This window comes from Zootoca vivipara, chromosome 3 (assembly GCF_963506605.1).
Source record: "Zootoca vivipara chromosome 3, rZooViv1.1, whole genome shotgun sequence".
NCBI classification, from domain to species: Eukaryota; Metazoa; Chordata; class Lepidosauria; order Squamata; family Lacertidae; genus Zootoca; species Zootoca vivipara.
The window spans coordinates 21,212,803-21,227,845 of record NC_083278.1 but is presented as its reverse complement, the minus strand read 5'-3'; the positions used below and the strand labels follow the sequence as shown (position 1 = coordinate 21,227,845).

The 15,043-nt window shown below is 42.5% G+C and overlaps 1 protein-coding gene across 1 annotated transcript in view; it reads right to left on the bottom strand.

Annotated features, from left to right (window-relative positions):
• CSMD1 (CUB and Sushi multiple domains 1) overlaps positions 1 to 15,043 on the bottom strand; it is a 915,553-nt gene that overhangs the window by 334,231 nt on the left and 566,279 nt on the right. Inside the window, exon 7 of the mRNA XM_035109950.2 lies at positions 947 to 1,024. Within this exon, the coding sequence (XP_034965841.2) occupies positions 947 to 1,024 (78 nt within the window). The remainder of the gene's footprint in view (positions 1 to 946; positions 1,025 to 15,043) is intronic.

The window sequence follows — 15,043 nt, the reverse complement described above, 5'->3', positions numbered from 1 at the left end:
GTTACCTTAACACTGTGGGGCCTACAGTACCATACCTGGAAGATATTCAAGTATACCAATTCTGTTTATCAAACATATTCACTTTGTGCAACGCATCATATTAATACCATTTTCATTTCCCTTGACTATTATGCTGTACTCTTGGGTTCTCAGACATAGGGCCAAATATGGTCATACTGTTCACACTCTAGAGATATTGAAAATCATTACATTAAGTATACATTGAGATGACCTGCACCCGATTGCAAGGTTAATACAAAGCCCCCAGAGGGAAGGGAGTGGGAAAGGACCAGGAAAGAGAAGACCCACCTCATTGCCACTATTCAGTTGGCTCTGTACCCCCACCAACACATACACACATCCTGGTTTCTCTCTCTCACTCCATTGGAGATGAATGAATCTGTCAATTTAAGTTTCTCCCAGTTTCTCATTTTTCCACTTTGAAGTTCAGTTCTTCACATTTCCGCATCAGTTTGTGGTTCGCTTTTAACGTCCTCATGAAAATTCATCAGCATTTTAGTGTGAGAATTTCTCCCAATATGCAAATTTCTGCAAGGAATTTCATTTTTGCTAAGCAGTTTTCCCTAATATAATAATGCATTGTTATGCTACTGAAACATGGTTGACATGGATTTATTGGTGATAATTGTCCATAGCATAAACTAATTGTTTTCCTCATTTCCTTCCATTTTCTCTCTATCTTAATTTCGTAAGAATGTGTAAAAAAACATCACTGAGCCATTTTGCTAGCCCTATTGAAAATATTTTGACTTCCACTGGAATTCCTTGGATGTTTGCACCTTCCACATTCATCTCAACATTTTCGGGGTTTTTTGTTTGTTTGTTTGTCAACCTTGGTTTTAAAGCTCTGTGTCTGTGTCTTTCCGACCAAATAATCAAAGATTACCCACACAGTCTTAAGAGAATAAAATTGTTAGGGACTTACAGACTGAATTCTTGTGATTGCTGTCTTTGTTAGGTAGCATCTTGACCCCTCTTGATTTTAGTTCAATTGCCTTTTTCACTGTAAAAGAAAGAAAAAGAAAAAATGGTAAAAATACATATTGCATTCAATATTTATTTACTCAAATTTGAAGAAATGTGGATATGGGACAACAGTTTATTTTCCTATAAGCAGTGATATTTTTCTAGAAAAAGTTGTGCCGGAACTCAACATGAACACCTCACTTAATTCTTTTAGAATGGCAATGGCATCCACTTGAGAGGTGCCAGAACCAAGTTCCAGCTGGAAAAAAATCCCTGCCTATAAGTAAATGTATCATTTAGTCGTTATTTAAAATGATTTTGTAGAGAAGTCTTTATCTCCCATGACCAAAAGTAAAGATTCCCAATTGCTCCACTACTAACTTGTTAAATGAATATGCATTTTTATATATGAAAATGGATACAGATATTAAGCACTTCAACATAATGGAATAGAGTTCAAACGTGTTTGACTTTCTTTAATTTAATTCATTGGGCTTCATTTGACCCATCATGCTCAAGTTTTTCATGGTTGAGTGGCTACAGACATTCAAATTTATGTGGCATGTCCTCAACAGTCATCTCGAGAACCCTCAGCTTCATACTTAATCAGCCTCAGCACAAAACATGCACCAACTATTTAGTGCTAAAAATACCTTTCTTTCCAAGCAACAAGACTTTTGCCAATGAGCTTCAGTGATGACAAAGTTTTATAGACACACTGACTACTAGACCATCAAAGTCAATGAGCATGTGGCAGTACCTTGAGCACTTCCTATGACGTGGGGGAAACCTATTTCTTGGTATTTGGTTTGAAACTCCATAGTTGAGAGCAGCTTGAGGGAAGAAAAACACTGGGTGGAGGAAGGGTCAAGTACTCCTACCCTTCATCCCATGGGTTATTTCTCCACTCACAAACACCACCTCTCAAAGTGAGTTTTCTTGTGCCAATCAGTCTACAGTTATATGCATTCATTTGCATTCTGGTTTTTATGTAATTGACTAAAAAAAATCATTAAAACTTAGTTAACTTGTGAGGGACATGCAGTCATATCTAACACTGTGTATTATTGCTAGTTAGCATGTGAAAGGGTTAAGACCATATAGCCTGATAGGCCGACTCAGACCATAGAAACGTAATTGGTAGAAAAAGCTCTGTGTGATATAATTTCTGCCTTTTCTCCTGGGAGGGAAACAGCAAAGAAGTATTTCCTGTTCCCACTCACTCTTTGATGAACAATGTAGACAGACATCTATCCACTTGCTCCAGCATCAGGGACATGCCTGAAGGAGTTTCTGCTACAAACACAAGTATTTTACCTGTGTTTATTTTTACTGCTGTTACTGCTAAGATCAAATGCTTGACTGTGAGTAAACTATGTTTTAAACTTACATTTCAGTCTGTAGCCTGTTTCTTTGACAAACAGGCTGATCTCCCCCTTTGTTACCCTAACAACTAATTCCCATGCTGTCAATTAAACTCCATAAAATGGGATTTAAACTCTGCTCAGTTCCACATTTTTAGACACAAGTGAGAAGTGGATCCTTTTGTCCATTAACCCACACACGTGGGTCTGTAGGGAAATAAAATATAGTTAATTATATTACTTCACCTACCTAATAAAACCCATAACTTTCCCCTGTTAAAATCAGAATATCATTATGGAAAATATGGAAGAAGGATATTTGCCAATATTAAATTGGACATCAGTTTCTTAATTTTAATCGGTTAACATGGCAGGCATTTGCAGCAGGTCGCTTTTTGCCTGCATATCAAAGTACCACACTCTAATAAAGCTTTATTGAAATGATTCAAGTATGTTCCATTAGAAAGCCATGGAAATCAGACAAGTCTGGGGTTTTGTTTTTGTTTTTTAATCATGCTGGCAGTTTCTGTCAACGTGTTTGAAGTGTCTCAACTGGTATTAATGTTCTCATTATTGAATTTCATAGGAGACATAAAAGCATTATTGCCTTTTTATGTTGTTCTGTCTGTGAGAGACTGAGAGGGTGAGAAATTACAAGCCTTCAACAAATTTCCTTCCACAACAATCGTCTGGTTTGTCTATCTGCAATGTGAGATACTCTATTAATTTTTTTTAATTATGTGTGTTCATCATTATCTCCCGAGTAGTACTGGGGACTTGTGCACTTCTTGCTGTGTGACAATATACCTCAGGATTGTGCCGAAGGCAAGAGCGTCGATACAGCAACAGTTCCATTTGATCTCATGTATACAAGAACATAAACCACCACTTGTGTATACCTGGTTCTATGTCTCCAATGATTCCAAAAGAATTGCTACTTTGTGGCACACAGGCCCCAGAACCACAAAGCAATGTGAGTTTGTCCCAACAAAGTCCTGCAGTGAGGCTTCTCCCACTTGGCAATGGATGATCACCCCAGAGGAGGTCCATGTGATGTCACAGTGGTCTTTGAGGTGATCATTTCCTAGTTGGAGAGGCTGAGGGTCATGATTCCTTTGCATTCCTCTTAGCCATATGAGGCCTAAGGGAACTAAGGAAAGAGCACACATTAGAAATCAGGAGCTTTCCCCAGAGGCCTTTACAAATGGACCTCAGGAACATGTTTCTATTTCTTTGTGATATGTGGGACAAAGCCCATTTCCCAAGGGGGAAATTCCTAGAAAGTGCAAGGTAGCAGTTCTTTCAGAAGCAGCTCCTTCTTTCGTAGTCACAACTGAGGGACAGTTGCGTGTGGAGGTCCCCAAAACCACCCCTCAAGAAATAATTCACACCACAGACAGAATTTTAGTTTTGGGTTTGGGGCATGAATTTGGCCACAACTTTATTAAAATACAAAATATGTGAGTGGTTGCGTAGGCATTGGTTCTCCAACTGTCCCCTAAGGACAGAACTAAACCAGCCTTGTGAACAGGGGAAACCCTACAGGGAGAGACAGGGGGTCGGGTGCGTTGGCCCTCCCCTCAGGCTCTAGTGGCTCTCGCGCGGCCCTGGCCCCCGAGCGGGGATTACGGAGTTGCATCGAGCCCCTGACTTCCTGACCAGAATTTCCCCAACACTCAGGCATTAACTTTTGGGGCCAACACAGTCAACAAGACCCCTAATACAACCACAATAACCAATGCCTAACCGCCAACCTTACAAGTTGTGACTATTTGCTATGCAGTAGGCAAAAACCAGATGGCATCAGCCAAGTGGGGAAAATTCCTACCAGGCCCCTGAAAACAGGAGACCCCATGAGAGGCACAGCAAGGTCAACACAGAGGCCTAGGAACAGGGAGGGAGGGTGATCCTGAAAACGCAGCCAAAGAGAAATCACAAACCTTGTGCTTGCCCTTTTATACCCCAATGGCTGAACACCATTGCAACATGCATTTCCCCCCCAACTACAACCAGGGGCCAATCAGAACAGTGGCCAACTCTTAGACCCCACCCAACAAATTCAGGGTGGTTTGTTCTGGCCCCCACCTCAACATGTGCTCTCCATGATGGAGAACCCGCTATGGAGTAAGGGAGCTGCAACAGGATGGAGAAGCAAGGCATGGATACATTGACACACCACAAGAACGTTTAGCCAAAAGCCTTAAATGGTGCCTAGAAGGCAGTGAGGGCCAATGTGAGCTGTTGGGCAAGAGGCAGAATGCAAAAAAATCATTGGCACCAACTGATGCATTCCTAAGGTGGTCTGAGGGGGGGGGCAGTGAATGGTGTCTACTAAAGGGACAACCTGCCTTCTCTCCATTTGCAGAAACACCCAGCCTCCCTTTCTACCCACTTCACTCTGAATAGCAAGACAGTGATACATGGTCTACTGTGTTGTTAAATGGTTCATCTTCTGGATCTGGGCACTTTAGATGTGCGGGGGGGGGGAGGAAAAAAAAGATTTAGCCTGGTGATGCCTTTTAGGCACTTTTCAGGTGATGGGTCAGCCCCAAGGCTCTTGTTCAGGGGGTGGGATAAGGGCCTCCTTTGAGGCTAAAGGCTCGCATCTATCTACCTGGGGTTCTGCAGTCCTGGGGGTGATGAGATAAGGCTTTCTTTCTCACCTGCAAGCGTAGGTCGGCCAGTGGCTCTTGTTATCCAGTTAAGTTAGTTCCCACCCCACAGTCATCCCCATCTGCTGATTTTAATTTAAGGTCTAAATAAAAGCCACCTAGTTCAACCCCAGCGTATGTGTTTTCCTACTGTGGCGTAAAAACCGGCCACCAGCCTCGGGGGTGAATAGCTGAGCTTGGCAGCTGGAGGTCACAGGGCTAAATCTGCCACTCATATTTTAACCAGCTCTTCTTCCATTGAAACCTTGTGAGGAGATAAGTGTGTGATAACCTATCCTTTCCTCATAGTGCTCCTTGTTAACCTAGTCTCAAGCAGGGCAATTCATTAAAGCAGCTGCAGTAGCTCCATTAGTGCTAGATATCTGCCCTCTTGAGATGAACTAGAGCCGCGTTTTGAGGTTACTGATTAGGGCTGAGGTTCTCAGTGTGATGCCCATAAATACCACAACACTCTCAGACACCTCCTGGTGCCCACAAAAAAAGCATTCCCTATATCACACACAAACACAATTTGGCCTTTGGAGATCAAGATTAAAAAAAGGTCGGAGAGCCCTGGGTTAGGGCAACATTTGCTTGGCAAAGCACTATAAGTGGAAATATTATTTAATTTGACATTTTATATACTGCTGAATTACAGTAGTCTCTAAGTGGTGCACAGCAAGCTCAACAAATATAATAGAGATAAAATAAAAGTATATAATAACTTAAAACACCTGCAGAAATGCATATTCCGTATGTCCCCCCCTTTTTTTTTACTGCACTTATTTCCAGTTGTAGTAGTTGAAAGCTTTCATTCTCCTGGTTCATTTAAAACTATTACAGTTTTGGATGATTGGCTTTCTGGAACCAGCCCAAAAAATAATTGTGCACCTAAAATGTATTAAATGTGATTATATGCCAACCATTGGAAAGGGGAGGAAGGGAATGTACACTTCTACAGCAGTGCCCAAATCATGTTAAAGATCACATTACAGTGTGAGAACAAAGAGAAAAGCAGGTAAGAGTTTTCTCCACCCCATTTTAATGCATTTAGATTGATATCTGATTACTTTTATCTGACAATAAACACCTGCAGTCCAAATACTATTAATGCTAATGGAGTTGGATCGTGCCCATTGATTATACTATTTAACCTGGTATAAAATGTCTTATCTGCATTAGATAAAGAATCCATGATCCATTTTTTGAGAACTTTGCACTGAAAAATATATTCAAAGCATCTAAGACAGGCTTCCTCAAATTCTGCCCTCCAGCTGTTTTGGGACTACAACTCCCATGATCCCTAGCTAGCAGGACCAGTGGTCAGGGATGATGGGAATTGTAGTCTCAAAACATCTGGAGGGCTGAGTTTGAGCAAGCCTGATCTAAAATATCAAGAGAAACTGGTTGAACTTGAAAGTATTATTATAAGCCTCAGATCAAAAATATGCACAATAAGTTAAGATAATTATATTCAGCAAGTAAGTCTACAACTTTATGTTAAAAATAGACATCTGAAATAGAAAAAAAACTATGGAAGAGAAGTATGAACAAATTAACTAAGACATAAATAGAACAGATGTTAATTGTGCTATTAATTAATTAATTGTGCTGCTGTTTCAGTGGCTGAGTAATCTGATTACATAATTTTTTGTAACTAGCAGCTATATATTTCACTAATTATTTCATTTTATTACTAATTTATTGCAAGGATTTGACAGAGCTTCAAACCTACTGTACTTTACAGAAAAACCATCTTCGAAATCTTAAGTATTTGGATGTGCATGTGCATGTTTAACAGATTTCTTTCACTACGGAACTTCAAGGGTAAATCCAACAAATATTTAGTGTGCATTTTATGAAAGAGTTTGCCATGAGCCCCACATCACTGCTGGGAGCAGGCCTGAGTTAGCAAGCTCTGGTGGAGATTGAAGAAACAGAGAGGAGGGATCTCTCCTGAATTCAGTCACTTTGGAATGGGGAATAGGGATGCCAGCATTCCCCTCTAACATTCCTATAGTGTCAGTGGAGACTGGAGGGTTGTTGTTTTTTACCAGGGGAGGGGGAGGCTGTACTGGAGGTGGCAGCAACTGAACAGAAGCAGTCTTGCCATCTAGAACCAGGTGCCAATTTTGCAAATTGGATTGGAGCAGACCAACCTGTGCCAAGGGAGGGTGCACTTGCCCTTCCAATATTTCTATAAGGCCCTTCCAATATTTCTATAAGTTTCAGAAGTGAGTGCACCATGCCTTATCTTTTAAAGCTTGGCAGGAGGGGCGGGAACTTGTTGGAACATCTTCATCAGTTCCTTCCAGTTCTGCCCTGCTCCTGAACTCCTGAATGGTGCCTCATGAGCCAGGAGACTGCTACATGCCTGCATAATTACTTTCCTGAATATTGATCTTTTTCTTAGTTCCAAGTAAGAGCTTCCGTCTCTGTATTTTGGGTAACAGGATGTACAGACCTTCCCCAGTCAAATGGTGAAGGAAGATGATCTGATTAAGCTTACACCCAGTCCTTTTATGTGAATGAGTTGGCTTCTTAGCTGAAATGAATGAGGATTAAGTACACATGTAGGAACTCCATGAGTATATTAGAACACATTCTTTACTCTGGACTGGGCGTTTACATAAGAATTGCAATTAAGAAAAAAAAGGGGAGGGTTGCATCTAATGGTGCCCTGCAAGTGGGAAAGAGTCTTTCCATTCACAGAAGAGACTTTGGTCTGGTGGGGAAATTATCCTTTTTCACTTTCACTTTCGAGTCCCCAAGCCACCTTCCACTCTAGAGCACATTTCCATAAGGTGAATGGCAAATTAGCAAAACAACAACAACACCCCAAAACACTCCCCTCTTCTTTTGTTAGCAGTGTCCTCTGAACAGAATGGCACCACTTGATTGACTACAAAACTACTACAAAGCAGATATTTGGGTTTTCCAGATTTTTGCACAAAAATGCATTTTAACATAGTTTGTTTCTTTTTTTCCCCATGTGCAATTTTTCTCCACTGAAGATTTATTCCTACAGCTTCAATTATATTCAGTGTTTGACTTCAGGATTATCTATTTGCTGAAGCCTGAATTATTCAAAGTAGTCAAACAGAGGAGGCAGATAACTTCTGGAGCATAATGATCAAAACATGTTACGTCTCTCTGACCCATTCTCTGTTATGTGGCCACAATGCATCAAAATAAAACTTTAAACAGCGTCCGGTAGAAATCACTGGGAGGCATTATAAACTTAGCCTTTCTTAACTTATGCAACTCCTTGGCTTTACTTTTAAACTTGTGGGAATGGTTGAAAGAAAGTGGTACTACAGTATAATCATAGCAACACAAGACAAACTGAAAATACTGTATTTTTCACTCCATAAGACGCACTTTCTCCCTCCCAAAAATGAAGCGGAAAAGTCAGTGCGTCTTATGGAGCGAAGGCTCTGGCTCTGGCAACCGGCTCTCGGGCTGCTTCTGCAACAGTGGAGAGGGCTGCTTCCCTCACACTTCTTCTTCTTCTTCTCCTTCTCCTTCCTTCCTTCCTTTCTTTCTTTCTTCTCTCTCTCTCTCTCTCTCACACACACCCTTCCCTTCCCCCCCCTCTCTCTCCCTCCCTCCCTCCCTCCCTCTTCCAACTTGAATAAAATATTGGGGGGGGGGCAGGTAAGCACCACCTCACATACCATATCAGCCTTTCTCAACCTGTGGGTCCTCAGATGTTGTTGAACTATGACTCCCATCACCCCTAGCTAGCAAGGCCAGGGCTCAGGGATCATGGGAGTTGAGGGATGATGGGAGCTGTAGTCCAACAACATCTGGGGACCCACAGGTTGAGAAATGCTGCAATTGATCTCAAAACAAAGTGCATGCACACTATATGAATGACAATGCCCATCAACATGGGGGGAACAGCTTCCTCAAATATTTAATGATGGGCAAAGGCACTTAGGCCTCTAGTAGTTGGATGCTATGCCTAAGACAATTCAAGAAAGCAAAAAAATAAATAAATCTTGTTTTCCTCCTCTAAAAACTAGGTGCATCCTATTGTCAGGTGTGTCTTATGGCGCGAAAAAATACGGTGATTTCTTGAACCTTATAGTGCAGGGGACACCAACATTATTTTTTTTACCAAAAAGGAACCTCGGAGGAAAGTCAGAGGCATTTGTTTTCCAGGTTCAGCTTCAAACAAGTTATCCGACCTATATGAACTTTTCACACAGGTTATGTTGAGCAAGCCAGCATGTGCTTCAATTGGCCTTGCTGTGCAAAGTGAAAACATCAGTGGCAGATATCAAGACCTGCACTGTGACTTTCTTGAAAAGCAGCAATGGAACAACTTCCCTGATGAAATCTACTGCTGCTGCTCCTTTCCCACCTGCTTTTAGGAAGCATGTAAAGCCTATCTGTATTGTAAAATGCTTTGTTGTAGAATTTTCATTCCCTGATGGTCTTGTTTTAATACAGCCTGATTTTTCAATACAAACACACAAAGGTCCCCTGAAGCACATAGACAAATGAGCCAAACCGATTCTGCACAAATAACTGTTCAGAAGTCAGGTTAGAGACATGCAGGATGCTGCATTCAGAATAAGTTAAAATTCTGATTTGGAATTTTGAAGCTTTTGAAACAGACCCTTGGTGGTATTTCAGTGATATATCAGTGGAAGCAAAGATAATGGAAAATTCTAGGCCTAGTACACCTTTTTTTGGTTTGTTTCTTTGTTTTTACATTTCTATACCACCCTTCATCCAAGGATCGCAGGGAAGTTTACAATATAAAAACACAGAAATACATAGTTTTAAAGGCCATAGATTGTTGAATTAGTCCAAGGCCTGGAAGAAGAGGAATGCTTTTGCCTGTCATGAAGGTGCCAGGCACTCCTTCTTTTCAGGCGCTGTTGGGAGAGTATACTGCTTGGCTATGTGGTAGAGCTGTGAGATCACTGGAATAGATACAACTAAATCTCTCTGTTGATGCCTCTGGGTCAGATCCAGACAGAGGGCGTGCTTCAACTGAATCCTTCCACAAGCAGAATAACTTCAACTTTGGAAATGGGACTTTCTCCCCTCTCTTCCCCCTCCATGCACCCCACACTTTCCCCACTGCTCCATAGGGTGAAAGAAAACACATAAAAAATAGGGAGTGGGGGGAGGACAGGTGGGGTGGGGGAGTCCTGTTGCATAAGTGGAAGTTGGCCTGCTTACACAAGGATTTACTTAGCCTGTGTTGAATACAATGCTTAGTCCACTTCGAAGAGACTCACTGAAACCAATGGCATTTAGTCCTTCCCATCTCTAGGATTGACTACATTCGGATCCTGTTGAGATAATATTGTTGTACATCAGGGGTGTCAAACTCAAATTCATTGGGGGCCGCATCAGCAGTTTGGTCACCCTCAAAGGGCCGGTTGTGTCTGTAGGACTATGTGTCCACTCTTTATTATCATAAATTATTGTCACTGCATTCAATTATTACTGTTTTTTTGTAATAATGTAAGCTCATTCCCACCCCCACGCGGATCACATTCCTGCGTCATGGCGTGTGTGTGGGAGGGGATGTAAACGAGGGAAATTTGAACAAAGGTGGGGATCGACGGCTTCCGGGGGGGGGGGGCTCAACTAAACCTTCGGCAGGAAGGAGAAAGCCACTGCTGGGATTAAAAACCAGCAGATGGAAAGAGGGCTTCCCTCTCCCGCCTTGCACACACCCAAACCCCGCTAGGCAGGATGCCACACGCTGCAACCCACCCCATGCTTTGGAGAGGGGCAGGAACATGCAGTGCAGCGCCAACTCCCTGCTTTGCTTTTGCATCCTCCCTCCTCAGCGCCAGAGTCCCTTCCCCTCGCGCTGAGGGAGGGCAGCGGATTTTCCGAGGAGGAAGGCGGCAGCAGCCCCAGCGAACGTGCATCTTAACCTCAGAGCTGCTCTTCCCCCCCACCCACGCTGTTGTCGTCTTCGCCGCCGCCTCTCCCTACCGGGACTGCAGGCAGAGGAGGCTTGAAAACCTCCCCCCCAAAAAAAATCCCCCTCCCACCTACTCAAACCGCGAGGCGACTCCATCTGGAGCCCTACATCATGAGGGGCTGAGAGGAGGAGGCGGCAGAGCGGGAAGAGCAGGAACCCGTGCCGTCGTCGTCGCCTCCCTCCCGGCCGCCCCCGAGGGAGCAGCTCCGCCGGAACTGAGAAGCCAAAGGGCGGCTCAGGGGTGGGGGGCAGAGCAAAAGCCAGGCACCCTCCCGAGTGTCTATGAGGAGGAAACGGGGGAAGAGGGAAGGGAAACCCGGCTCCATCAAGAGAGCGACTGTTGCGCTTCGCCTACTTCCCCCTCAGGCTCACTCCGCGTCCCTTTCGCCCGCTTGCTCGCCCACCTCCCGGATGCAGCCGAGGAGAGGAAGGGAAGCGGCGGGCGGCGGCTCCCCAGTGCCGCCTCACTCGCTCTCGGAGACAACAGCAAAGCCCGCCAAAAAAAAACCAGCGCTGCTCCGTCCCGGCACCAACTTTGCCGGCGGCGCCTGTAGGGCTTTCCTACCTCCTCGGCGGGCTTCCTCCTCCTCCTCCTGCATCTCACTTCCCCGTATGGCCGCTGTGCCACCGCCTCCCTCAGCCTCATTCGAAATTGAAATTCCCTGGCCAAGGCCGTCAGCGCGGCTCCAGCGCCCCGGCCTCCGCCTGCAGCCCCTCCCCCGGTTTTGACCCTCGGCCAATCACAGGCTCCAGAACTACTGTCAGCGGCTATTGTCGGCGGCAGCTACGCGGGCCACATGACGAGGTCTGGCGGGCCGGATTAGGCCCCCGGGCCTTGTGTTTGACACCCGTGTTGTACATCTTTCTTTCAACCATATTGCAGAAGCCTCATTCTTGAATTCTCAGTCTCTCTACTCAACTCATGATCTCTTCTCTTCACGCCTTTCCTGTCTATGAAGGTGCAAATACAATCACTGCTTCCCAATAAAGCAGAAAAACACAATGGATTGTGTGTGTAGTGGGGGAAGATATCAAATTGAAAATGACCTCAAATGAAGCAGTTTTATCTTGACTAGCCAGTTTCAAACTAAAGCTGAAACTTGTGTCTCAGGAGCAACCAACAATAGGTATCATTTCGCTTTCAATTAGCTTGAGGGCCTCAGCAATGTGGGAAGCAATATTGAGTAAAAGCTGAATTCTCAAGATTAAATCTTTCACTTGTAAAGATAGCCTACAACAGCACAGCCACAATGGTGCTTTAATCTCTTTTAATCAATCTTTCAAACATGGGAAACAGAATTAATCCTGCACAGCCCTTTTTTTGATCAGATTGTTTGCTTAAGACCATTAGCTTTGTAATTTGTTATGATATGCTTCTTTCCCCATAAAAGTGATTATATTTAGCTCAACAAATAGATTGTACAATGAATTACCAGCCAGACAAAAAGGAGATTGCATGGTAGGAAACACTTCAAGTTCAGGTCATTTATTGCATTCCAAGAGTTGCAGTTCTGAACATAAGCTGACTCAATCTTGCTGGACTTATTAGTATCTTTTTTTGTGCAGCTGGTGGATATGTTACCACGAATATCAGCAATTTGGCAAATTTTGATATACACAAGGTTTATATGAGACAGTCAACTTTTACTTTTTTAGTGTTGTTATGACAATGAAAACTATCAACAAGTACTTGAATATTCACAAAACATGAATCAGGACATTTGTTAAATTTGAGCCATTTTCTCATGTCTCCTGATATTTGAGTCTTCATGCTAATATGTACTGCTTCTGTGAAAAACATCTGAAAATGGTCACTGTAAAGACAAGCTAATATAATGATTACTAGTAGGGATGGCTTTTAAGAGCCCTACTCTAAGGAGAGGTGTTCAAAAATCCACGCTGAAGAAATTATACCTCATTCTATTTCAGGCAATTGAGTGACTTCACTTTGTTAAACAGGGGAAGATTTAAGAGCCATCTCTGTGGTGACATCCAATTCCAACCTAATGCCTCCATATCAACAGTTATCATTTTGGTACTAGATCAAGACTAATTAATTCACACAGGAAGATTCAGTTTTGTAAGTAGATTGCTATGTTGTTTTTAGCTGCTTTATGTGATGATGCATTTTAGTATTTATTGTTGTTTATTTTATTATTTAGTTGGGGCTTTTTGTGTGTGTCCCCAGTATCCACCCTGGAATTTTTAGTTATGAAGGATGTCACGGAGCCAGAGAGCAGTCTGGATATGAGGGAAGGTTTAGAGCAAGGAGGGGAGTAGCCCCTAGTCAGTGACAGGGAAGAAAGGGAAGAATCAGGAAGGAAGGAGTTAAAGGAAGTAGGCTCTGAGGTGGAGGGGGTCTCTCAGGCAAGGAGAGAGGGTCAGCGTCGCTTTAGTAGTTCTGGGACTGAAGGGGAGGGGCTACCCTATTTCCTCTGCACAGGAACAATAGGGTTTCAAAAGGCGTGAGCAAAGAAGGAGGGTGGGGCTACCCAAACTACTTTGCTGGTGTAAGAGCAGGAAGTCGGCACTGCCAGAATCTACGAACAATAAATCGGACGGATGATGAATGACTGCAATCTGTACATATGTATATAATAAAGACCTTTGAAAATATCTCCCTGTGAGCAGAGGTATTTCTTTGCGGAAAGCTTCCAAAGACCTTCGGAAAGGGTGGGTTATCAACATTTTAAATAATAAGTTATCAAGAGACTGTGGAGGCAAATGAGAAGTCTGAATTTAAAAGTAGTTTGGAAATTACCATCATAGCTGCCAAGTTATCCCTTTTTTAAAGGGATTTTCCCTTATGCTGAATAGGCTTCCTCGCGAGAAAAGGGAAAACTTGGCAGCTATGATTACCATGCCATTTCCCATTTTTTAACAAAATGGCTAAGTATATTTGCAAGCCAATCTGACAGGTGGGTCTCCACCTGAAAATTCATAGCTGATGGATTCAGTCAAGAAGAGGTAATAATATTAAGAGAGAATAGTATCAACATAACAGCTGAGCAACAAGATGTAAAATATGTCACATCCTGTGAGAGGAAGGATAACATGGAAAAGTGGGATAGTATCTCCTATACAAGCCTAACATAAACATCAGTTGTTACGTCTGATGTTCCATTAACAACAACAACAACAACAACAACAACAACAACAACAACAACATCATCAACCCTACCTACATTTCTGACAAAGGCTCAACTTTTTCTTATTAAAAACATGGGCAGCTGTTTATGTGAGGTGGTACGCATGGGTTAGGGGTCAGTTTTAACCATGGAAGCAAGATCCTCCTTTTTTTAGGTGAAAATATCAGAGGTGTGGCCAGAAACAGCAACTTCACACAAATGTTTTCCACACAGATTTTGGTTTCTTAGTGACAATCATGCCCATTAAAAGGAATGGAAAATGAATGACTTTTGGGAATCAAAATGTTACTCTTCTTAAGTTTAACAACTGCAGTTTTCTTTAATGGAAGGCAAATCCCCATTGCTTGTAGTGTTGCTTTCTGGCAAGTAAATATGCTTAGGACTGCAGCTGATGTTAAATGAAACTGTACGTGTGAATTTGTAAGTATAACTAATTACTAACTCCAGGTGTATAAACAAGTGACTTTCCCTTGTTTTCTTTCCACTTTAATCACAAAAGTTGATTTTAAGCAATGATTTATCAGGTAGGAACAAAATCAATAAACATTCCATTTTAGAAAAATTGCTTTTTGATAAATATCCTTGTGGGCATATAGAAAAAGTGACAACACTAAAGCTCTACTTTTCTCATAAAACAGAAATCTAATAAAGATGCCCACAAAGAAACATCCAGCAGTCTGAATAGTGTGCTTTTTCTGAGAGTTGGGAAACGAGTAAGATTTTTGAATGTTGAATCATAAAGATCTAGTATACTAATATAACAAAAAAGTATATAACTGATTGCCATCAATGCAGGAAATCATTAAGGGAGCTTTCCCATAAAACTATTATTTGTATCCTGCACTTCACCACCAAGCTCAGTTCTCTAGTTGGTCCTTGTCAGGTTCGGAGCAACAGAGCCTTATGTTAGTTGGGCTAGTATTGAAAATATGT